We start from the raw sequence: 25,430 nt of genomic DNA, 5'->3' as shown, positions 1-25,430 counted from the left end.
GACTAGTGGAATAAGCTCCTCTTCACTTTTTTCTTATCTCTATCTTTTTTAAATGTCCAAGTCCCTGCTCGGAAGGCGCGCCGGAAGAATATTTGCCCGACATTCTCGTTTAGCTTTTGGCTCTCGCGAGAACAATTGAAGCCGGAAACTCCACGTCGGTGTATTCTGGCTGGGAGCGAACCTCGGCAAGTTGGGTGGCCTGAGCAGCCGACGCGGGAGCCAGCGCTATGGTAAGCTGACGCCAGTGCGATGTTCAAGAGCTTTAGAGGCTTGCATGGAAATAGTAGGCCGAAAGGGGAAAGGTAGCTGAATGGAACAAGGGTCGGGTCAGGAGTACGTGTGGAAGAGACTTTGTTGCCTTCCATCTCCATTCTCATGCAAGAGCCTCACCGTTGCTCTTCCATGCAGCTGCTTGTGTGGGTTAATCGATAGAAGCTCGGCGTGCAATTAGCAGAAATCCAACCGTGACTCTTGGCCCGAATATACGGCGAGAGCGAACCCGTTTTTGATGGTTTCTTCGCAAAATCTTTTTTCTGGCAATGCTGTTTGGTAGATTGGTAGAGAAAGAACTCTTATTGATTCTGACCTTGTTTTCATCTATTTCTGGCAATTTGCCTTTACAATAGATTGGGTTGAATCAAAAGAGCCCCTCGGTTCTCTTCGTTGCGAGTGAAAGAACCTTGTTAGAATTGTCATCTATGATCTGAGAGGGTTTAACTGCTAGGCATTACCTCCTGGGTCAATTATTGTCAGTTACTTTACCTGGGACTTAGCTCATTATCTGCTCCAAATGTTGCTGGAAAAAGGACACGCTTTGAAGTATATGTTCTGTCTGTTATGGTATATGAACATTCAACAGTGCTGCAATTGTTGCTTTCATTCATGCTCTTTTCAGACTGTGAAGCTGAGCCTAACGGGACAATCACTATTGACAGCAAAGAGACTTTTCTGTTTTTGTGGGTTTCCATCTAATGGCCATCCAAATTTTCTCAGTATGGATAATGATTGCCTTAATGTAGACATATTAAATTAGTACTAAAAGATAATTGCTGGTGCCCCATAGCTAACCCATGGGTGTAGGTTATTGGTAAAGTTGCATAATTCTTGTAATGATAATCCTTTACTTGTTCAAAACTAAATGTGCATTTCCAGAGTTAGAGTTAGAAATGCATATGCTTAAATGCATTTTAGAATAGATGGGAGTTGTTTTATTTTATCACTGAGCAGAATAACACTGCTAGTCTTTTTAATTGACATATTGTCATGACTTGATCCAGTACCGTCAACTCTGATTAGTTCAACCTTTTCAGATTGTTGTATTTTATTTTCAGACATGAATGAAGGAGTAGAAATCTGGAACATAAAAGCATAAAATCTTCATGCTTCGCCAGTGACCTTTTTCTTAATAGTTACGGTTATATTAAAGAGGCATCTCATTCTCAAAATATTGAAGTTTTGCTTTCAGTGTGGTTTTACAGGTCTCACAAGTTAGAGGCTTCTTGTTCCATTTGTCCAATTGCATTCCTGCCCATTTCTAGGAGCTGTCCCAAACTATTTTTTTAATATCAATACTGTGATTGTTTTGTATTAACATAAATCTTATTTTGATTCATATACATAGATACTGTGCTCTTTTTACATAATAATGAATGTTTTTGTGAAGTCAGTGACAATATTTGCTTGCTTGCTTTGTTTTATAGTCTGGGGTTCACAAAATTCATGAACAACTTTAAACATCGCCTATATGAAAAACTAAACTGGCACATTGAAGAAAGAATAATAGTATATTCTTACATAAATATAACCAAGCTTTTATTTTCATTTTTAATAGTATACATAGATACTGTTTGTGCTTGAAATATCCTAATAAATCTTCCTCTGTTTAGCCTCTCCGACTTGATATAAAGCGGAAACTAACAGCTCGATCTGACCGAGTGAAGAGTGTGGACTTGCATCCCACAGAACCATGGATGTTGGCTAGCCTTTACAATGGCAGTGTTTGTGTTTGGAACCATGAAACACAAGTAAGTCTGACATTAGATATAGTTGATAACCCTGGTGAAAATATAATTTTTATTATGGAAATAGATTTATGCAAAAAATAATATTCTCCTTGTGTATTTTTTTAAAAAAAATATTCATTTGATGCAATACATTTTTAATTAACTCTTATGTCCTCTCCATTAAAGGTTATATTCATGGTATTAGTATTTTTTCCTCCTCTCTGGAGGATCCAGGAAATTTTGTATTATGCATTATAATACACACACACACCAAATGTCAGATTTATGTAGCATTCAAACAAAATTATTGTAAATTTATAGCTCAAACCTTAGAATGCTATAATTTGCATGACAAATAATCCTTTTAAAAATCTATTTGCGTGAAAATAATTAAAACTATTTTATTTTCAGACACTGGTGAAGACTTTTGAAGTATGCGACTTACCTGTCAGAGCAGCTAAATTTGTGGCAAGAAAGAACTGGGTTGTTACAGGAGCTGTAAGTTGTTCCTTTGTGTCATATGTATTTCTGAAAGTCTACTGAGATATACCATAGTTTACTTAAGTTCAAATGTAACCGTGATAACATTTTATGTCCAATTATACTTTATGTCCGCAGTTTAACAATTAAAATATATGCTCCATCTATATGGAGAATTAGAATTCTTAGTTTGCCTGCACTTCTGTATTTTCCCCAAATTAACTGTTGACCAGAGTCTTTTTTAACATTAGGATGAGAATCGCTATGACAATCTATAATCTGATAGATACTAATCTATCAGTTTAACAAAGATAAAATGAAGTTGTTTTACATGTATTTTGTTTATAAAATATAGTGTAATATTTTTATTATTTCTAGTGTGTTAATAGAAAAAAGGGAAAAATAGAAATGGCAAATAAAATCATACTGTATTACAGTGTAATAAGTAATTTGGTTAGGTTTTTAAGCACGTCATTATAAAATTTGGTCACATAATATTAATTGAACTTTCCATGACATTGATGGACATCAATTCATGAAGAGAAAACAATATAAATACAATCAAGCATCAGACATTTGCGCGTAAAAGTATTTATTCCTAATCTCTAAAGTCATCACAAAATTCTTATTCATGAAACAGTCAAGGGGATAGCATAATATTGTTGTCTTATCCTATTTGGTTTTGAATGCTTCATTACACATTTCATTATTCAGTCATTCATCAAATTTATATGTCCGTCCATCTCAAAAAAATATACTCTGGGTAGCGTACAACAATCTAGTAATCAATTATCATGCATGGTTTACTTTTGTTATATCTCACTGATTGTATTAGCAATCAACATACTGGCTTTTTGTGGTTGGCCTGGAATTTGTGTTTTATTATTAGGGCTTGTTTTTGTTTTGTTCATCTGTTTATTAGAGTATTTTAGGCTGGTCTGTCTGATTTGACATTTTATGGTGGTGCAATGGTTCAACAGTTAAAGACGCTGGAAAGCTGACAGCCTAATTCAAGACGTGAGTGTCACACAATGGAGTGAGCTCCTGTTACTTGTCCCAGCTCCTGCCCATCTAACAGTTCAAAAACATGCAAATGCAAGTAGATAAATAGGTACCATTTAGGTAGGATGTTATCAGCATTCCATGTGTATTGTCATGCTGGCCATATGACCACAGAAAGGGTCTTCAGAGAATGCTGGCTCCCTCGGCTAAGAAATGGAGATGAGCACGGATACGACTGGACGGGGGAAACTTTTATTTTTACTTTTAAAAAAAATATAATTCTGACTCTGCTCATCTGCCCATTGGAATTGGCAGCTAAAAAATTCAATTAAATAAAATGATTTTTTCAGTATTTTCGTAAGCGTGCTTTTTTATATATTAGATTTCAGATTTTGTTACACACAACACTCCGGTTTCATAATATGAAGTATGTTCTAAATCTCTTGATGTACACATTTCATTCATTTTTATCAATTTTATAATTTTTTTACACAAATCATTTATTTTTGCTAATTGCAGTAACTGTATTCCATTCTTTTACTCCTCTTATTTCCTTAAATTTCCATTTTCTCCCAAATTCCACTCTTGACACAACTGCAATAATATGGTCTTTTCTAATTGAGAACATTTCATCATCCTTGTATTCTGCACTCATTTTCTCAGTCATTCATCATAGCAGTTGAATCATTGATGCTTTTACTTATTCCGCAGGATGATATGCAAATTAAAGTTTTCAACTATAATACTTTGGAAAGGGTACATATGTTTGAAGCACATTCAGATTATATCCGTTGCATTGCTGTGCATCCTACGCAGCCTTTCATTCTAACAAGCAGTGGTAAGTAGATCAATACTTTCTTGGCAGCTTTCTTTCATTCAATGAAGTCAAAACTTCTTTTTCTGAAGGTTGAAGCACTTTTTTGTAATTGAATAACTCAATACCAGTCTATCAAAACTACAGAATGCCAGTATTTATAGTTGGTTGCTTGATATGTTATCTGTCTTTTCTTTTCTTGTCAAGTAGGTTTTATACTCTTATTTCTAAATTTCAAGACCACTTGACTATTGCAAGGTTGTTACACATGAATATATACAGCTTAGTTCCTAAATTACATTTTTCATTGTAGTAAAAATGTGCAATTTTTGTGACGTGACTAATAATAGTGATAGAAACATTCGCAGTGATTTTTGTTCTTTGTTTTCCATAGATGATATGCTTATTAAACTATGGGACTGGGATAAAAAATGGGCCTGTTCTCAAGTGTTTGAAGGGCATACTCATTATGTAATGCAGATTGTCATAAATCCCAAGGACAATAACCAGTTTGCTAGTACGTCTCTGGATAGAACAATCAAGGTATAATATATGCATAATAATTTTTTTGACATAGTAACTACTATTATTTACTATTACATGGAAAGTCAAAATTATTAATTTAAAATAAAATAATTTCATCGCTTTGTAAATGCTTAACTACTTCTGTAGCTCGAGGTGTGGAAAGTGTTTGACAGGTTGAGAAAAAAGTTTTATGTATATGCATTTTGATTAAACTTGAAATTGTTTCAACAAGTTCATAATTTATTCAATCTCAACGTTAATTTGTAAAAGTGAACAAACTTCTAATATATTAAGATTTTAAATTTTTCTTATAATAATCTATTTTTCCTTTCTGATTTAATTTTACTTAAGAATTTGAGCAGAATATTATAAATGTAATGTAACTGAAGATTTCAGAATCACTCTGTATTAACTTGTGGTACATCTACTATGCCTACTGTTTTTTTAAGAATCTGTAATTTCATATATTTTTTTTGCAAGGTGTGGCAGCTTGGCTCTTCATCACCCAACTTTACTTTGGAAGGGCACGAAAAAGGTGTAAATAGTATTGATTATTACAGTGGAGGTGATAAACCTTACCTAATTTCAGGAGCAGATGATCGTCTTGTTAAAATCTGGGATTATCAGGTATGAGATACCATATTATTTCTAAATCATTTGGGGGTGATAGAAAAAAGCTGTACATTCTGGGTTTTAACTGAAAACTGGATTTATAGTTATGTTTTATTCAGCTGAATATTGTTGTCATTGGGGAATGATAAACATGTTTCTGAAAACTCTCATTTAAGAGTCATTGAGAGATAGACAGCATATACATTTAATAAATTATTGTTGTTATTACCAGTGAAATTGAATCTTGATGTTGATCATCATGATGATTTAATGCAATTGAATCTTTTATAAATTATTTTCATTATTTTCTCCTAGAATAAAACGTGTGTGCAAATTCTAGAGGGACATGCACAGAATGTTTCTTGTGTCAGTTTTCACCCTGAACTTCCTATTATCATCACTGGCTCTGAAGATGGTAATCCAGACATATATCTATAATATTAATATAACATTTTGTTTAGAGCATTATATTATTAATCCACTCTCATAAATTATAACAGTAAAAAATACAAATGTCTATCACAACCATGTTGTACACAATTTTTTGCTTTAAGATTATGAACTATTCAAATCCAGATTTCATAGGAATATTCCTGATTTGATTTGTAAAAAAAACCTAATAATAGAGCATGATATAGTTTATTTATGGTGTCTATTATTTTAAATACAGGAACTGTTCGCATCTGGCATTCAAGCACTTATCGTCTGGAAAGTACTTTGAATTATGGCATGGAACGCGTTTGGTGTGTTGCAAGCCTAAGAGGATCAAACAATGTGGCCCTTGGATATGATGAGGGTAGCATCATTGTCAAAGTATGTTTGTCTTAGAAAACCTTTAATTAATATCCATCAGCTGAATGATTGCATATTTTTCATAAGTGAGAAACAGACACTGTTTGAGCATTTGACATTGGTGATTTTTCTTACGTTTTGTTAATGTCATAGATGTAAGCAAAGTGAACATATAGGATGTTTTATTCTATTTTCATTTTAATTTTCTTCTTACTAGCTTGGTCGGGAAGAGCCAGCCATGTCAATGGATGCAAATGGAAAGATTATTTGGGCCAAGCATTCAGAAATTCAGCAAGCTAATCTCAAAGCAATGGGAGATACAGAAATCAAAGATGGGGAGAGGCTACCGCTTGCTGTGAAAGATATGGGCAGCTGTGAAATATATCCTCAAACTATTCAGCATAATCCGAATGGGCGGTAAGGTTCATTTTTCAGAAAGTTTCAGGGAAAAGGTTTGTCTTAAATTATATGTAGAGCCAAAGGAATTTAGGAACATACTGAATGGAACTCTGTTACTCTGAATTACACCGTCACTGCCAAGCACTGCCAAGAAATAGTTTTATGGGGGGGGGGGGGATTTTTTTTTCACAGTACTATTTGAGTGAGTACTTGGATCCCATCACTGTTGTTATATATATATATTTTTCTAATACTTTTTTTGAGTCTTACAGACAAACCATTTTTATATACCTGATTTACTAATGTTTTTATTATGTTTATGTTTTTCAGGTTTGTAGTAGTATGTGGGGATGGTGAATATATCATTTACACTGCTATGGCACTGAGAAACAAGAGCTTTGGCTCTGCTCAGGAGTTTGCATGGGCACATGATTCTTCTGAGTAAGTAAAGTAATAGTAATGTTTTGCATAGTATCTTATGTGGCACATAATGTAAATCAGTTAAAAAGTAAAAGCTATTGTGGCCTGCTTCTTATTGGCATGTTGAAGTTATATTGAATTCTTTTATGTGCAGGTATGCAATCAGAGAAAGCAACAGCAGTGTCAAGATATTTAAAAACTTCAAAGAGAAGAAATCCTTTAAACCTGATTTTGGGGCAGAAGGCATGTTAAGCACTTAATACTTAGTATTCTATTTAGTCAGATGGAGCATTTTCTAGTAAAATACTAATTTCTATTTCTTTTTGATGCAGGTATCTATGGTGGTTTCTTATTGGGTGTCCGATCTGTCAATGGCCTGGCTTTTTATGACTGGGAAAATACAGAACTGATACGCAGAATCGAAATACAACCCAAACATGTGAGTTGTTTCTTTGCCTGAATCTTACTCATTATCTAAGAATCTCCTAATTTTCAGAACATTGGTGAAAACCTATTTATTTGATGAAGCCATGAAGGCTAGATTGTTATGAGTATCCCAGTAACCAGGTGAATTGGTTTTATTCTAATGAATGTGATTCTTGGTTTTTATATGCAATTATAATGTATGGCATGTTTTTAAATTTTACAAATCAGTTTTTTAACTCCAAACTATATATTGGGGAGCTGTGTAACACTTAGAGTTGATTGTTTGAAATGAGTTATAAGTAAATAAATAAAGCTTAATTTTTTATAAATCTAAGCTGATAACTAATTTTAACTCCTTTGAAGAAAATTTTTAATTTCAATAAATACAGTATTAGTACTTATTGAACTTTATAATATTTTTATTCAAATCCAGAATATTCAGCTCAATATACTTTACTATACGATGCAATATGTTCACTTTTTTATTTTTTCTGTTGTGTTGGTTTAGATTTTTTGGTCTGACTCTGGTGAACTAGTCTGCATTGCTACAGAAGAATCATTCTTCATTCTGAAATATATTTCTGAAAAAGTTGCAGCCGCACAAGATACACATGAGGGAGTCACTGAAGATGGCATTGAAGATGCCTTTGAGGTATCCATACACTGGGATCTGATCTCTGGTCAATACATGTTAATAAATAAAAATAAACTTGTATGCAATTGTATTAGTATAGATTTCAGAGCTCATGAAATAATGCATGCATTTGCCAATATGGCTAAACTTCTGCTTAATGACATCATTTTACTGAATCTATTGGAATATTACAAAATGTAAAATCTTTACTCTTCCACTAGGTACTTGGAGAAATTCAAGAGATTGTGAAAACAGGACTTTGGGTGGGAGATTGTTTTATTTATACAAGCTCTGTGAACAGACTAAACTACTATGTTGGAGGAGAAATTGTCACTATTGCACACTTGGACCGGTAAGCATTCTCTAGCTCAAGATATAATTGTTGTTGATGTAAAATTGTTCTGCCATTGTGTCTTCTATCTATTCTTAAAGGACAGAAGTGGACAGGTATATGGTACTGTTCAGATTGGAATAATGTTGAGAGGACTCCAGGACTCTAGTAAAAGTCTTGATTGTGGGAAGTGTTGATAGTGATAGTGTGGAGTCCTAATAGGACTCCAGTAAAGGTCTTGATGATGGGAAGATTCCATAATCTTAACTCTATTGTTATCTAATGCATAAGACTAAATATTTTACACAATTTTTCCACTTTATTCCTCATTAAGCATTTTTTAAGGGAAAAAAGAATTCTGGATATTTATGATTACAGCACAGTTGCTTTTAATTGGTTACTTCAGAGAAACCTTTCTTCTATTATCATGCCTCAGTATATTTATTATGTTTTGATAATACATCATTGTTCTATCTAGTTATAATTATAACAGGCTTGCTGCTGCGATTTGCCTATTTACATTAGATAAATAACTAATCTTTCTTATTTCTCAGACCCAACTATTTGAAACTTTACATCTATGCTAAAACATACTTTCCTCTTTCTTTTTCTTTTCTTAAAGAACAATGTATTTATTAGGGTATATCCCCAAAGACAACAGACTTTACCTTGGTGACAAAGAATTAAATATAGTGAGTTATTCCTTATTAGTCTCAGTGCTAGAATATCAAACTGCAGTCATGAGGAGAGACTTCAGTATGGCAGACAAAGTTCTTCCTACAATTCCAAAGGAACAGAGGACCAGAGTTGCACACTTCCTTGAGAAGCAGGTAAAAACTTTTGCCCTAGTCATTCAATAACAACATCTAATATGTAGTGGAATTTTATGTTGTAAACAACCAGAGGTTTTGTTTAAAATTAAGATGTCCCAATATTTTTTGCTATCGGGTGTGGGAGGAGCAATTATAAACTCAGAAAATCTCAGGTACCTTACCATATTTTTCAGAGTATAAGAACCACCGGAGTATAGGATGCACCAAGGTTTTGAAGAAACAAATTAAAAAAAAAAAGTTTTAGCACTCTGCATACTTCCCAAAAATGGCACGTTTTTTTGCGAAAACAGGCTCGTTTTTTGTTTTTGTTTTTTTTCCAAAAAAAGGGGCATGAATAGCCTTTGGGAGTGCTTCTTAGGGGGAGCAAAAACAAGCAGAAAACACCCCGTTTTTTTGTCAAAAAAAGGGCATGGATAGCCTTTAGGAGGCTTATAGAGTGCTCCTGTGGGGGAAATTGAGCACTCATTTCTGCCCTCCCCAACCCCCAGGAACTCTCTGAAACCCTCCTAAAAGCTATCATGCCATTTTTGCGAAGGGGATGGGGTTTCGGGAGGCAAAAATGCTGTATTCAGTGTATAATATACACCCAGATATTCAGCATTTTTTTTTTGAGGGCAAAAAGATTTGTCTTATACTCCGAAAAATTCAGTAATTGCCAACTAGAAAAACCACATCCCAACCAACCTTGACAGGTCAAGCAAATAATGAAATGTCTGCAGGCAAACAGCCAAATAACACCAAGGACTCCACCGTGTATTAATAAGGCAACAGTGTTATCAGAAAGGACAGGATTTTCAACCCTTATTTGTAATACCTGGGCGTAAAATAGGTATTTTACGCAACTCTGCAGACATGGTTTTATAAACTTATAAAAATAGAAAGGCGTACGTTTCTGTTATTTTGTTTTTTTAATACTTACTTGATCTACTTGATCATCTTATGAGAGAGAGGCCATATCAAGAAACTGAATCCACAGGAATTTTTAGAATTTAGAATTTTATTAGAATTTGTAGGCCGCCCTTTTCCCTGAGGGGACTCAGGGCGGCTCACACAAAAACTGGGAAGGGGGGGAATACAGACAGTAGGACAACATGTAATAAAATAGCAAACAACATACATTCATCATTCGGGAGGGGCAACTATCCTATCCCCAGGCCTGACGGGCGAGCCAGTTCTTCAAGGCTATGCGGAAGGCCTGGACGGTGGAGACTGGAAGACTGTAAATTATTGACATAGGCTATAGTAGCAAAATCCTGCAAGCCTGAAAGCTAGAATATTTTACTTTTCCTCCCTTTCATAACCTGAGTCAAGGAAGGCCTCCTGGATGACCCCAAACACCTCATTTTGGGCCTGGAAGGCCTCCGGGAGCACTCCAGAGGCCAAAAGTGGTTGCGGGGTGGGGGGCGCCCTGCCCTTGCCCCATTTTTGCTAGCAGAAGCACCATTGACCAGTCTTTTGCTTAACCCTAACCCTATGGGCCAGATATAAGCACTCTGCTGGTCGAATCCAGCCCATAGGCCTTGAGTTTGACACCCCTGTGCCAGCACTGCACAGCTGCATATTTAGCAAAATGGAAGTTATCAATTAACATTTAACACTTAAATATTTGAAACTATATAACTATCAGGATAAAGCATTCTTTTCTACAGGATGTTAAGAAAATTGCATCAGTAACAAGTTACTGTTTTAAAAATGTATTTAGGGTTTCAAACAGCAAGCACTTGCTGTATCAACAGATCCTGAACATCGTTTTGAGCTTGCTCTTCAGCTTGGTGAGCTTAAGATTGCATATCAACTTGCATTGGAAGCAGAGGTATGTTGATATCATCTTAAAAATATCATAGTAGAAGTATCCCATCCTTTGGAACAGAATCCAGCACGATATTAGATTGGCCCAACTCCATTTGATTTTTGGAAAGCAATGAAGAATGGGTCTCCGTTTGTTTGCCATTACAATGATCAACCAATATCATTGTATTTGTTTGCTCTGTCTTTCTGAGAAGAGAACAAATTTCCCCAGATTCTCAGTAATTTACTGTACAAAATTTTGAATTTTGTTTTTATTCTTACTCCTGAACTGCTCAAAGTCGATCATAATTTTAACTGCATAGTAACAGAATAAATTTTATATGAATCAGTACCAGATCTGACTTGTGTAAAAGAAATAGAACTTTGAGTGCCTGGGAATAGAATGAATTCCAGGTATCTTTGTCAAGATTGAATTTAAAAACCATTCGTATCCAAATTATTGATAAAGCATGAAGGGTCAGTTACACTATACTGAAGGAATAGTAAGACACATTTTTCTGATTCGTTTAAAAAGAACACATACTTATCTTGAAAAATTATGAATGATTCAGTTGATTCTTCTGAGATTGGAAATGGTCCAAAATCTTCATAAGTTCTTACTGAAAGTTCATGGTTTAGTGACCATAATCTGAACGTTGAATTGTCTAGGAATAACTTTCTATAAATTCAACACATATTGCTCTTTGGAAAGGGCATATAGCATTGATATGATAATGAGTTGCATAATATTTTTTTCTGTAAAAAGGAAATAAAAAATTAGCCCTACTACAACCAATCAAAACCATTTAGCATGTTTGATGCTCAAAACATTAAAATTTTTGTTTTTATAGTCTGAACAGAAGTGGAAGCAGCTAGCTGAACTTGCTATCAATAAGTGCCAATTTAGCCTTGCCCAGGAATGTCTGCATCATGCACAAGACTATGGTGGCTTATTGCTTTTAGCCACAGCTTCAGGAAATACTAGTATGGTAAACAAGTTAGCTGAAGCAGCAGAAAAAGATGGCAAGAACAATGTAGCATTTATGAGCTACTTTCTACAAGGAGAGTAAGTATCAAACATTGTCATATTTTATAGCATTTCTCAAGTATCCTAAAAAAATAAACATGTTTATTTAGAAAATACATAAAAATCTCTCTTTATTCCCCTCTGACTAAATAGCTGCAACCAGAGTCCTGGTTTTCTGGGGAAAGGGTGAAAACATTAAGGCAGCTCTTTTTAATGACTGGCAATTGGGAATTCATCACATTAGAAGACCTTACTTTGGCACATGAATAAACGGACAACTCAGTCAATAAATACTGAAACAATGTAACCCCATGACTATTTAAAGTTTGGGAAAACCTGACACAAAATATCAATGTAATCATGTATTTGTCTTTTAACTTGGCCAGCATCTTTATTTATTTTTGTTTCCTTTGACCCATATTCTTCAATTTCTATAGTTTCCAAATCTGGGTGGGTAGATTTTATACCAAGAACTACCTTTTCTTTAACTTTAGACTTTAGCAGAATCTGATCTTTGCCCGGAGATCATTCCACAACATCAAAGTTGCCACAGAGAAGCAGCGACTTCTAGTCCAGTGTTTCTTAAACGTTTTCACTCAGGACCTCCTACCCCTTTTAAAAATTATGGAGGATTCTATGTTGTCCAAGTTATATTTATTGATAATTTACCATGTTAAAAATTAAATTGATACAGTTCCAAGTCATTTGAAGGTAATGTAATATTGTATTATTTTTCCTACACAGACTGGCAGATTGTTTTAGTGGACCACTGAGAATCATGGGGAACTCCTAGAATTCCTAGGCCCACATATTAAGAAACACTGATCTACTCAATGCTCAGCTCTTCTCATTTCTTAGAAGTGTTAGATCTGGAGTTTCTTTCTGCCCTGACCACTAGTAGATCAGGCTTATTCAGATTATAGGTGGCTGTGCTACAAGTATCAAGGTGCCAAAGTCTAAACTACTTAATAAATTAAACTTGCATTTTAAATTGTGCCAGGAACGGAATTGGAAATAATACAGGCAGGTAACATTGCCAATGTCATGATCCCATATTGAATATTGAAACAATAGTAAATAGGTTTGTTTTGAAGGTATCACAGAGTTTTGCAGCATTATAGAAATATTGTAGACACACTTTTCTTTTCACACTTCTGTTATATTACTAATTTAAGTTCATTTATTAAAAAGTTCTGTTTCATTATAGGCTTGACAGTTGTCTTGAACTTTTGATTAAAACTGGACGATTACCAGAAGCAGCTTTCTTAGCACGAACATATTTGCCAAGTCAAGTTTCAAGGTAACTGAACTGTGAAATCTATGTTACGTAGTATAAATATTTTGTTCACAACTAAGCTTCTTGCAATGGTAATCTGTTTCAGGGTTGTAAAACTATGGAGAGAAAATCTTTCTAAAGTCAATCAGAAAGCTGCTGAATCCCTAGCGGATCCCACAGAGTATGAAAATTTGTTCCCTGGATTGAAGGAAGCATTTGTTGCTGAAGAATACATAAAACATTCCCAAACTACATCGCGGCCAGCCAGTGAATACCCTCTCGTTACTGTAAGTTGATGCAAGAAACCAACAGTTTTAGAATTTAGCAATCTTGAGAGCCAGTGAAGTTCTGCTTATGCATTATTTCCTTTTTGTTGTTGTTGTTAGCCAAATGAAGAAAGAAATATCTTGGAAGAAGCCAAAGATTTCACACTGCAAAACAAAATATCAGAGGTCAGTATTAATACATTTGAGTATATCACAGGAAAGCAGGGCTGGACAAATACCCCTACCCAAAGATAAGCTTTTAAGATAAATATTTTTGTGAAGCTTTGCATGGTTTCCAAATAATTTTGTAGTTATGCACTTCAGATTTCTGATAAGTGCTCATTATGGTTTTTACAGTAGGAAAAAAAATTGTTAGAGAAAAAATATGGAAAAATATGTATATTTGAATACATATTTTCATGTCTCACCCTTTTTGGTATGGACCCCAAGATTTCATCACTCTGCAGAAAATAATGCCAATCCCTGGTACAAATAAATTGGTTATAGCATTTCAAAGCATATTATTTTTATGGATTTATACAGATGATTCCATTTATATAGCATTGTAGAAAGCAGTAGATTGTATTTGATTGGCAAGTGTGCATTCTTCATTTATTTTCTTCAGAATTGTTTTAGTTTGAAATATCTTGTCTATTTATATCAACTAGGTATTTAAAATGAGAATTCATAGTTCAACATTTACCACTTAATGTGAAGATTTTAAAGGCTCTGGTATAGGAAAAATAATTATTGCTCTCTGGAAAAATTCAGCTTTTAATAAACTTTTGGAAGCCATAAAAAGGAGGCTAAAGGAGCTAAACTCAGTATAAAATCTATTTCACACCCTGAATATTATCAATGAAAAACAGCATCTTCTGGCTAGTTTGAATGTTTTGTATATTTAAAAATAAAGTACTTGATATTGGACTATAAATGTACTAGCTAATGCCCCTTCTCATAAATAGTTGATTTTAACAGATTCAACAGAGCCAACAAAAGTTGGAGGACGAGAAGAAAGTCTGAAATTTCCCTAGACCAATTTCTTATCTTGCTTCAACTAGATCCATCTACTTAGAAAAGAACTGCTGTGACAGTGTTTTTGATTATCAGATGGTCCAGGCAAAAAACGCCCCCATACAAGTCACAATAGTGGTGATCAATAAAAACAATCAATGCTGTGTTCATCCCATATGGGTTTAAAAGCATCTAGATCAGTGTTTCTCAACCTTGGCGACTTTAAGTCCTGTGAACTTCAACTCCCAGAATTCCCCAACCTGCATGCTAGCTGGGGGATTCCAGGACTTAAAGTTGCCAAGGTTGAGAAACACTGATCTAGATCAGTGTTTTTCAACCTTTTTTGTGCAAAGGCACACTTTTTTCATGAAAAAAATCACGAGGCACACCACCATTAGAAAATGTTAAAAAAAATTAACTCTGTGCCTATATTCAATATAGGCGGGTGTTTTTCCCACGGCACACCTTATACTATGTCACGGCACACTAGTGTGCACAGTGGTTGAAAAACACTGATCTAGATGATGAGTGCAATTGATACAAAATAGCTGGATGATATAACATTGAGCCAGTTTGGTATAGTGGTTAATGTACTGGCATAAAAACCAGAAAAGATATGTCAGTGAAATAAATAAATTGAATGGTATACATTATTTCTTCATTATATGGTGGGGCTTTCTTCTCTTTATAAGGAACCAGAAGATGAATCAGTTCCATCTCCTAGGCCTGTAATAACACCTCCAGTTGCTGGAAAAATTTCACTTGACATCAAAGATGAAAAGGTAAATTTACTATACTAGAAAGAAAGGAATTAGCACTTTGGAAGTTCTAATCCTACTACTGTAATTTCCTTGTTTCAAGTTTCTATGTGATAAGTGTCAAAATTAAATCTGTTTTGTAAGCTATGCAGAACCAAGTCATACTGAGTGGAAGCCAGTAAACTTTTTTTTATGTAAGTTGTCCCTCTACACTAATACAGCAGTTTTTCCCCCTTAGGACACTAATGAATCAGTTTTTTTCCCTTATTTTCTGAAATACTAATTAACTGCCTTCAAAGAGCAGTGAGAATTAAGATAAACAAAATTTTTAAATACATTTGTTTTCCAATTTGTTCCTAAAAAATAAATATTGTTAATAACATGGTATTTGAATATGGTGTTTGAATACGGTTAATCATATCAAACCAAGTCAAGTGGTTAATGAATTTCAGCATTGATACAACAGTGAAAAGCTTCAGTAATTGTAGTTCAAAATATTTTTTATTAAAATGGCTTTTAAGTTTATTAAAACTTAAAAGTTTATTAAGAATTAATTTTTGTATCCCAGGCATGATTATATACTTATTATCATGTTCTGCAGGTTTATACTACAGCACTGTTGATTTAATTCCAATATTGATTCTGTGAGTGATAGCAATCCCAATCCCTTCCACATACTTTAACTATAGAACTTATTGTTTGTTGAATAAGGATTGTATACTTATTCTAACAAGTTAACACTTATGTGCCAAAGGTGCTTTTTCAGGAGTCAACTAAATTTTCTTTTTCTTTAAAGACTTCTCATTTAAGAAGCTTCTTAAACTCTGACTGGGTGGTGGAGAATGGAAGGATTTATATTCCTTGAAGACAGCTGCCATTTGCATTCCTTTGGACAGTTATTGAGGCAACTTGGAGGTTTATCTGTTTTCTCAGGGACACCCGAGTAATGCAGATGTGTTCTGGAACCTTCTTGACTACATGATTTTTTCTGTCGTGACACAGGGTAGAAAACATCCTGCAGCCAAGAAGGTCCACACCCATTTGCACTATTCAAGTGATCCTTAAAACTTGCAAAATGATTGTTTATTGTTTTTTTGTTTTTGCTAATAAGATATTAGATTTTTTTTACACTTATGTCTTGTTTTAGGCTTTACTGGACCTAGATGTAGATCTGGATAACTTGGAATTGGACGATATTGATACCACTGATATTTTTCTGGATGAAGAAATGTCTGACTGAACTTTTAAACTGATGCGCATTCTTACATCTAGTTATGCTTGACAGTGTAGTCTTCTTGTTGAAAAGTGGCTCTTTTTTATATTTTAAGATGAAAAATAAATAGGGACAGTCTTTTACAGTACAGTTCTAGATTTCCCCATTGTGATGTAGGCTTCCTTAGATACAGTAGCAAGTTCGTATCACATGATCAAACAATTTTCCAATAAATGTCTTTTGGATTCCTTCAGTCTCTGGTGTATAAAGGAATAAGATTGATTTAAAAGAAAGATGAAAAAATAGGCGTACTGAGGAAATTGTGGAATAATTATTTTTATCATACATAGTATAAAAATGTTCTTTTAGAGATTTATTTACATTTTTCCTCCTTTCCCATACATTGACATTAAATGATTTTATTGATCTAGTCACTTTGTGAAGCTGCAGACTTCAGCGAAAGTGTTTCATAAGCCTGTAGGATAAGTTCAATGTAGCTGGCTCTTGATGTTTCTGCCTTTGCAAATGCCTGTAAAAAAAAAAAGCAAAATGATAATCAGATATCCAATATGATTTTGAAAATAACATCCTGGACACAATTGATGAATTTATGTGGCTAAACTTCTAATAAGGAACTGATAGCTAATAGACCTGAAAAGAATTACACAAAATTTTAAAACAAATTCTGAATATGAATAAACTGCATTTATTTCCAACAGCCACTAGGAAGATGCAAAGTTATGACTCCCAACTGATGCTAATGTATGCTTTTTCTATGGTCAACTTTTTTACATTCATAAAAAGTATATATATACCTTAATTAAATCTATCCCTTGGATATCTTGTTCTTGTGCCTCTCTTGCTGATTCACAATCAGGATGGACCATATGGTAAAGGGTAATTAAACTTACAGCATCTTCAAACCTGAAATTTAGATGTTAATTTGTAACAACTAGTTTCATATATTTAATTTGAATATTCTGATAATTAAGAATGTGGGAGGTTGTTTATATAGCTTATAGTGAAAGAAATACTGATGAATTTAAATAAGACACTACTATGTAGCACATAAAACCTTTGTTCAAAAAAGTTTTCTGTAACTAAAATTATATTTCAAATCCAATTCTTAATATTTAAATTTTAGCACTACATTTTTTTTGCCAAGAACTAAGACACATCATAAATCAGATAATTATTTATGAAATACTTGTAACAGTAGCAAGAGAAAAAGAGCAATAAAATTCTAATCTAAAATTGTGAAGTACATTTTTTCTACAAACAAAAATATGCTCTCAATTGAAATTCAACTCCTAAGGATTATACAGAAATCAGTTTTTCAGCAGCTGCATAGAAGAAACTGCCAATGTCAACCAAAGAAAAAACTGAGCAGTGGAATTTCTTGGGGAACCTCCAAAAAGTACTAATCGGCTTAGCTTTCAATTTGAATAGATAACATGAATAAACATGGCTCATTTTTAATACAATATTGCCAAGTTAAACAGTTCAGTGAATTCCTTTCATACAGAAATATTGGCTTACCAAAGTACTTACAAATTTCTTTGGATCATATCCAGCAGCAATCCTTCTGTTTTCTTCCTATTTACAAAGTACCAGACCATCCCACCAAAATATCTTGTTGAACGGAGCAGATCGTATTTTCCATTTTTATCAATATCCTCATATATCTCCTGATGAATCTGTTCAGATATTTAAGCATATTTACAAATCATAATACATTTCCAGAAATCTACAATAGAGAAGTTTAGCAAAGTTTTGTTAAACATATGTACATACATACATACATACATACATAAAATCCTACAGGATTTTATGATGTGTGCCTTCGTCTTAGTCCATGAATGAGCTGATTAAACAAATGCCATCAAAATTAATATATTGTATCATGCACTTATTGAAAATATTGAACTCGTGTCTTTCTGACAGTGATTTGCAAAGCATGTTTCAGGAGGTCACTAATAACCACAGGTACAGCAAATGAATTGCAGGCCACTTACATGTTTTCTAATCTACCACAGGATTCCCCAGGGCTTGCCATCACACCTCTTAGTACAATCTTAATGTGCATACCTCCCCTGTAAACCAAACCCCGAAATGAACACAAATGTTTATATACCGTCTAAAATTTACAGGAGTTGCTTGGACTCTGACAGGACAGTAATAAAATACATAATAGTGTAGACAGAATTAATCTATTAATAAGGTTTAAATGAAGTTCAGATCTATTACAACTACAAATAATGCTAAAGAGTTCACAAACACTTATTCTACAGTATTTTGGTGAGCAGTTCCCAAGTTCCACTTCTCCACTGAGCAATAACTCACTCTAACATAGTCAGCTGAATCTGGTTCAAACTGCAGGAGGCAGCGATCAAGGAATTCTTCGTGACGGTCCTGAAGAAACATAGCCTAAAACAAGAAATATTGTACAAATATAAAAAATGGAATTTCATGTCAAATACTTTGGTTTAAATTTTCCATAAAGCAGTTTTGAGAATGCTTAGCCCAGTTCTGCAGTAAGATTCCAGGAATAAAAGTGATTCAGGTATGTAAATCAAGTGTTCAAATGAAGGTAAACTTTCCTAGTTCCACCAGAGAACCATTAGTATTCCAGTATTAGCACTACATACCTGTAGTTTAATATCAAATTACTAATCAAAACTTTAAATCAATTTCAATTTATTTTTAGTCCAGTTAAGTATATAAGACTGAGTCGGAACATGTTCCCGTATTCATATTCACATGCTAAATTATAGTTTAACAAGCTGGAGTTAGGTGCCTAATAATTTAAAAGATAATGCTAGACAATTGGCCCCAAATATGCATCTGATAAGCCAGCTAAGTCAGTCTAAAGACTATGAGAAGAAAATTAATTTTCCTGTATTTACCATTGCAGCATTTTTATTGCTGAATATAAACGAAGGGACAATTCTACGGCCTTCTTTTGGGAAGTAGATCTGTATCATTCTGTCCCGTTCCTCCCAAGTGGCCTTGCGTAATACTCCATTTGTTTCTCGAACTACAATGAATCGCTCCTGAAATTGAAAAAGAAAAGTAAGCTACAATTTTATCACAATGCCATTAATTCTTTTAATTTTAAAGTAGACAGGAATTAATATAAATTTAAAATATCAACTGGCTTTTGAGAAATTCCTAGCAGCTATTTGAATGGGTAACATACATTTATATAAAAAAATTATATCAATTATATATCCAGGCAAAGGACTCACTTGAAATAATTTCCCATTATTTCAATGAGAAAATTTAGACACTAATTTTCTGCCTCAATTCTTTTATAACAACTTATTCTTGCCTTTACAAAAGCATAAGGTACCATGTTTCCTGAAAATAAGACAGGGTCTTATTTTCTTTTGATCCCCAAAATAAGTACTTGGCCTTATTTTCAGGGAGATCTTATTATTTTTGAGATGCAGGAGGCGGTGAGGTTGGTCACTTCATGGCTGCTGCTGTGTTGCAATATTTTGGGGGGATATATTATTTTCAGGGAAACAAGGTAGTTACAAATTGGAAAATTAGGCACTGAGATTTAATGTAGAATTCAGTAGCCATTTCCAATCTGTTCTGCAAACATTAATACAGGTACTCCTCAGTGGTGGGATTCCAAAAAAAAGTTCCTACCAGTTCTGTGGGCGTGGCTTGGTGGGCGTGGCATGGGAAGGATACTGTAAAATCTCCATTTCCTTCCCACTCCAGGGGAAGGTTACTGCAAAATCCCCATTCCCTCCTGATTAGCTGGGACTCGGGAGGCAGAGAATAGATGGGGTGGGGCCAGACAGAGGTAGTATTTACCGGTTTTCCGAACTACTCAAACTTTCCACTACCGGTTCAGCAGTACTAGTCAGAACCTGCTGAATACCACCTCTGGTACTCTTCAATTTACATCAATTCATTTAGTGGCTGTCCAAAGTTATAATGGCACTGAAAAAAGTGACTTATGATCATTTTTCACAATTACGACCATTGCAGCGTCCCCATGGTCATGTGATCAAAATTCAGATGCTTGGCAACTGACTCAAATTTATGAGGGTTGCAGTGTCCCAGGGTCATGTAATCACATTTTGGGTTCTTCTGACAAACAAAGTCAATCGGGAAGCCCAATTCATTTAACAACCATGTAACTAACAACTGCAGTGATTCATTAACAACTATGGCAAGAAAGGTGGTAAAGTGGGACAAAATCCATTAAACATCTCGCTTAGCAACAGAAACAAGCTCAATTTTGGTCATAATTCGGGACTATTTGTAGTCTATTTTAAAGCTAACTGTACAAGAGACATATAGAGTCTTATACTGCAGAGATGAATTCTAAATGTTCATTATGCATCAATTTGATTTCTTCTAGAATATTGCAAAGAAAAAATAAAAGGCAATTCAGGACTTGGAAAATAAAGAAAATAACTAAAGAAAGAGCTAACACAGATTAAATTTATGGCTCAGCCATACTTTTCAATCTTAAATGCTATCGGTGTGCAATGTCACAAAATGGCATGCTTTTAAAAACTTTGATTTCTCATAAATCCATAAGTGATATGAAAAGCCTCAGTCACTGAAATTAGTCCTAAAAATAAGCTATTAAAGTACTGCTCTCTGTACAACACTGCCTATCAGTAAAACTGAAAATAGAATTAAGCCATTCTACATTTCAGAGTTATTACCATGGGTATCTAAAAGACTTACATTGTGTGGGATGTCATATGTTAAATCAGTAAATACATATTTATAGGGCTCAGATCCATCAATTATCCTGTCCTCAGCTAATACATCATCGATTGGTTCCCGTTCATTCAGTACAGGAGGCATTTTCAGATACTCTTTAGCCTTCTTAACAGCTTGTGTTGAAGCCTAAGGGGAGAAAATCATGTAAGTAATTACATAGAAACAAATCAACACATCTTCTATTTATGGTCATAGAGCAGTTGAAATACCTCTTCCAGCTGGGATTCTGTCATGACCTTGTATACAGGAGGCTTACGCTCTTGTTTTCTTGCCTTGAAAATCTTCTGCAAATCCAGGCCTGTCATCTTGGAGAGCAAGTTCTGAACTTTTTCATCCATGAAACAAGGCTTTGGAATATCAGTTTTGGTTTCTTCTGTAAAACAAGCAGTTCACACAAAATACATAAATGCTAGAACACAACAGCAAAATATTAAATTATATCATGAAGGGGAAAAATGTTTAAAAGTTTATCAACTGTTGGTTAAAACCTTATATGCAACAGGGGGTGAGCACAAATAAATACAAAGTAATTGTACTACGAGTATAGGTTGTTTATGGGTAAAGATATCATACTGTGGATAAAAGGCAAGAGGGGACAAACAAAAATCCATGGCTTAAAGGTTCATTCTGGAAATGCAGGACAAGATGCAGACACTGTGTATTGCTTAATTTGTATTTTCCATCTCACTAATCCCGAGAAAGGAAAAATAAATGCATGATTTCACATTGTGTCCCATTCTAGTGTCATCTTGGAAGATATATAGTATACCCTGGCACAACCTGTTTTTTTATCTTCCCCATCAAAGTGACAATAGAAGAGCTATTGGGGTAGACTTTTCCATCCACCTGCAGATGACACTATATAAATTGTGGTTCTAAATGATTTCAAGGATATAAAACAGTCAATCGCAAACAGGTGCTGGCTTGGAAGTTGCACCTCCCTCACAGATGAAGGGCACAAGCATAAAGATTTCATACTTCAATTCTCTTATATTAATTCTGTACAACAAATAAATAGTATGAAAGGGATTTCATACAGATTTTTAATCTTTATTAAAGAAGCATTGGGGTCCATGATATCATTAACAAAGTAATTTCCCCTTAATCTATCCAAGGAGACATGAATAAAAAATGGCTTAGATTTATAAAAAGTAAAATATAAAATAAATCACTATACCATACCTGGTTGTAGTCACAGAATACTATCCTACTTTAAAGGATTGTCTAGGTCAGGGCTGTCAAACTCGTGGCCCATGGGCTAGATGTGTCACACACTAGCCATGCCGCCTGGTTTAGCGAATGGGGGGGGGGGGCATGATACGTCACATGATGAAGGCACACCACCAGTTTGGTTTAGGTAGTCCTCAATTTACAACCATTTAGTAACTGTTCAACAGTATTGGAAAACATGACTTACAATAGTTCTTTGCTCTTACAACTGTCACAGCATCACTATGATCATATGATAAAAAAAAAAATCAAGCACTTGGCAGCATCCAAGAGTCATTTGGTCATCATTAGCAACCTTCTCAGCCGGCTTCCAACAAGCAAAGTTAATGCGGAAGGCAGATTCACTTAATGACTAAATGATTAACTGCAGTGATTCACAGTGATTTGCTTAAGTGTGGCAAAAAAGGTTATAAAATCAGATGCAATTTACTTAACAACTGCCTCGCTTAGCAGCAGACATCCAGGCGCCAATTGCTGTAAGTCTAGAATTCCTTATAAAGCAAAAGAAACACATCTTAGGGAATTAAATTCTGACCTGACTTCAGGCTCATGAACTGTAAGAGCAAATTGTTCAGAATTATACTGATGCCTAGATGACCATGATATCATGACAGCATGCATGTGTGTGTGTATATATACAAACACATATACATAAACACACATTTCATAAAAATTCTAATACTGAAAGATCATTTTTTAGACCTTAGGTCTATTGTCCTTTTGCACTATTGTCCTTTTGCACTACACATTAGTAAGTCCAGCTGAGTAAAACAGCATTTTTTTAATCGAGATTTCAGTTACGCCTTCTCTTTTGGTCTGAGATCACACATAAAAAATAATCACTTTAACATAATATATCATTAACATAGTATATATCATTGTGATGCATAAAAATAGCCTGAGTAAGCAGCTTCCTGTCGTCACTGTTAAGATTTTACATTTTTACATCCTACTATCATAAAGTCGGATGTTCCAATAAAAACAGTGAAAAATATTTCCCACTGGTATCAGTTGAACTGCCAACTTAGCAATGCGATCAAAAAGGATAAACCCAATGAACTAAAACTTGATCCCATTGAGATGAATAAGGCTTTAAGGCACATTGGTCTTGGCAGAAATCATTTCAGCTTGGCAAATGAACACTTTCCCCAGTCTGACGCTTTCCAAGGGTTGTGTGCTTCAATTCCTATAACCTAGAACTATTTGAGCTGCCAAAATCCTGATGATTTGTTTTTCTTTGCTTTGTGCCATCATCACAATTCAAACTTTTGCTGCTCATGAAGGACAGCTCCAGATGATTTCTAGTAAGCCGATAGCTTAAGAGTGGTGGGTGCCTGAATTAAGCAACTCAGATGGGGTTGCAAAAACCTGGACGGTGAGCAATGACAGCAAAGTTTACTGTATCTCTTGGCTGCTACTTAATGGTCTTTTGGATCTCGCAGCCCGAAGCAGGCAGTGCATGAAATCCAGTACTGCGAGCGGAGAGGAAAGGACGAGGGTCTAATGTAGAAGTCTTCAAACTTGGCAGCTTTAAGACTTGTGGACTTCAACTCCCAGAAGCTGGAGAATTGTGGAAGTCCACAAGTCTTAAAGCTGCCGAGTTTGGAGCCCCCTGGTTTTAACGCAACCATAGTTTATTCGTATCCTTTCAATGAGGTTGCTCCCGTCGGAGCACTCTCCCCTACTCCCTACACACCTAAGAACGTCGGCCACTACTTGATGCCGCCGCCAAAACTCACCTGCACCCGAGCCGTCGCAAAAAACCCTCCATCCCCACGAGGCTCTTGGCAGGCACCTTGGAAGCAACAAAGCCGCCCTCCCGCTTCTAAAGCAGCCAGTTACTCCAAGAGAAGCCATGCTAGATTGACCCGGAAATGCTCCAGCTACTCGTTCCGGAGAAGACGCAGTGTGTCCTGGGAAATGTAGGCTGTAACGATTCGACCGTCAGACTTTTATTAGCTCGGCTCTGAGACCGTCCTCTGTAGTCTGAGCGACGTTTTTATGAGGATTTAATTTTCTGGGGCGTTAATTAGTCCGAAATGAATGCTAAAACTGCTTTTCTGGGCCAAAGAAACAAATAAAGTAGACGGAGGATTTAAGTAGGGGGAGAAACATTCAGAACTGTATTTTCGCAACGCTTCCCCAATCGTGGTTTCCCGAACAAACTGCGGTTTGTAAACCGTACTGCGTTCTTCCAACTCCCTAAGCAAAAAAATAAATAGATTAAGTGTGTTACGAGAATTTATTTTTTAAAAAATATAAGAGATCAAACGGAAGATAATCGATTCTGCTTTAGCCTGTCTAATTGATTTATACCAGGCTCTCGATTCCAAGGCAGCAAAGTATTGCCCCTTGTCCGCATAACATATATTTCGTAAAAGATGAAGCCAAAATATTTGTGTCTCTGATAATTGTAATTCTAAATGGAAAGTATGGAAAGGGGATAGCAAACAGCCGAGCTGCTTAAGCTGCTCTTCTGCCGAGATGGTTGTGACATTGCAAAACAAGGGACACAGATCAGAAAATTGGAAGAAGGCGATGGAATTAGGAATTCTGCCTCTAGATCAGATTGCAGCTTCAAAGAGAGAATTTTAGTTACTTCTCACACTGAAGTGAGCCTTATTATGAGGGTTGTGTAAGTCAAATCCTTAGGTGTCTGCAGATAGAATTCATTTGCTGTGCTAATATTTTAAGTATGATTCCTGGATGTATTGCAAAGTAACGTAAATGCACCCTGTTTATAAACTATGTTTACAAACATGGTTTATAAACAGGGTGCATTTAAATTACTCTAAATCAACAATTGCCATGAAATGTGAATTAGTTTGTGTA

The 25,430-nt window shown here is 35.0% G+C and overlaps 2 protein-coding genes across 2 annotated transcripts; one reads left to right on the top strand and one right to left on the bottom strand.

Moving 5' to 3' along the window:
* The first annotated feature begins 122 nt into the window (after positions 1-122).
* COPB2 (COPI coat complex subunit beta 2) lies at positions 123-16,861 on the top strand. The gene is made up of 22 exons (XM_032225226.1): positions 123-230; positions 1,887-2,024; positions 2,415-2,501; positions 4,197-4,323; positions 4,694-4,842; positions 5,305-5,451; positions 5,752-5,851; positions 6,107-6,249; positions 6,446-6,645; positions 6,958-7,068; positions 7,202-7,290; positions 7,380-7,486; positions 7,982-8,125; positions 8,329-8,459; positions 9,061-9,268; positions 10,974-11,084; positions 11,911-12,125; positions 13,294-13,386; positions 13,469-13,649; positions 13,749-13,814; positions 15,335-15,424; positions 16,548-16,861. Exons 1-22 carry the CDS (start codon positions 228-230, stop codon positions 16,638-16,640), a joined length of 2,733 nt encoding a protein of 910 aa, XP_032081117.1. The 5' UTR covers positions 123-227; the 3' UTR covers positions 16,641-16,861.
* MRPS22 (mitochondrial ribosomal protein S22) lies at positions 16,731-24,460 on the bottom strand. Its single transcript, XM_032225227.1, has 8 exons — positions 24,338-24,460; positions 21,578-21,741; positions 21,330-21,494; positions 19,520-19,666; positions 18,957-19,040; positions 18,165-18,310; positions 17,429-17,537; positions 16,731-17,142 (listed from the first exon to the last, which is right to left on the bottom strand). The coding sequence occupies exons 1-8, from the start codon at positions 24,453-24,455 to the stop codon at positions 17,041-17,043; spliced, it is 1,035 nt and encodes a 344-aa protein (XP_032081118.1). The 5' UTR covers positions 24,456-24,460; the 3' UTR covers positions 16,731-17,040.
* Positions 24,461-25,430: the final 970 nt, after the last annotated feature.

Source organism: Thamnophis elegans, chromosome 10 (assembly GCF_009769535.1).
Source record: "Thamnophis elegans isolate rThaEle1 chromosome 10, rThaEle1.pri, whole genome shotgun sequence".
NCBI classification, from domain to species: domain Eukaryota; kingdom Metazoa; phylum Chordata; class Lepidosauria; order Squamata; family Colubridae; genus Thamnophis; species Thamnophis elegans.
Note: the sequence above shows the minus strand (reverse complement) of the source record. Positions and strands in the feature narration are given on the sequence as shown.

Coding starts and splice junctions, on each gene's coding strand:
- COPB2 (XM_032225226.1), top strand. Junction 8,126..8,328: donor GCATTGAAGATGCCTTTGAG/GTATCCATACAC, acceptor CTCTTCCACTAG/GTACTTGGAGAAATTCAAGA. Junction 8,460..9,060: donor ACTATTGCACACTTGGACCG/GTAAGCATTCTC, acceptor CTTTTCTTAAAG/AACAATGTATTTATTAGGGT.
- MRPS22 (XM_032225227.1), bottom strand. CDS start 24,455: ATGGCTTCTCTTGGAGTAACTGGCTGCTTTAGAAGCGGGAGGGCGGCT. Junction 18,311..18,956: donor ATTCAGCTGACTATGTTAGA/GTGAGTTATTGC, acceptor ATATCTGAACAG/ATTCATCAGGAGATATATGA. Junction 17,143..17,428: donor AAGGGATAGATTTAATTAAG/GTATATATATAC, acceptor TTTTTTTTACAG/GCATTTGCAAAGGCAGAAAC.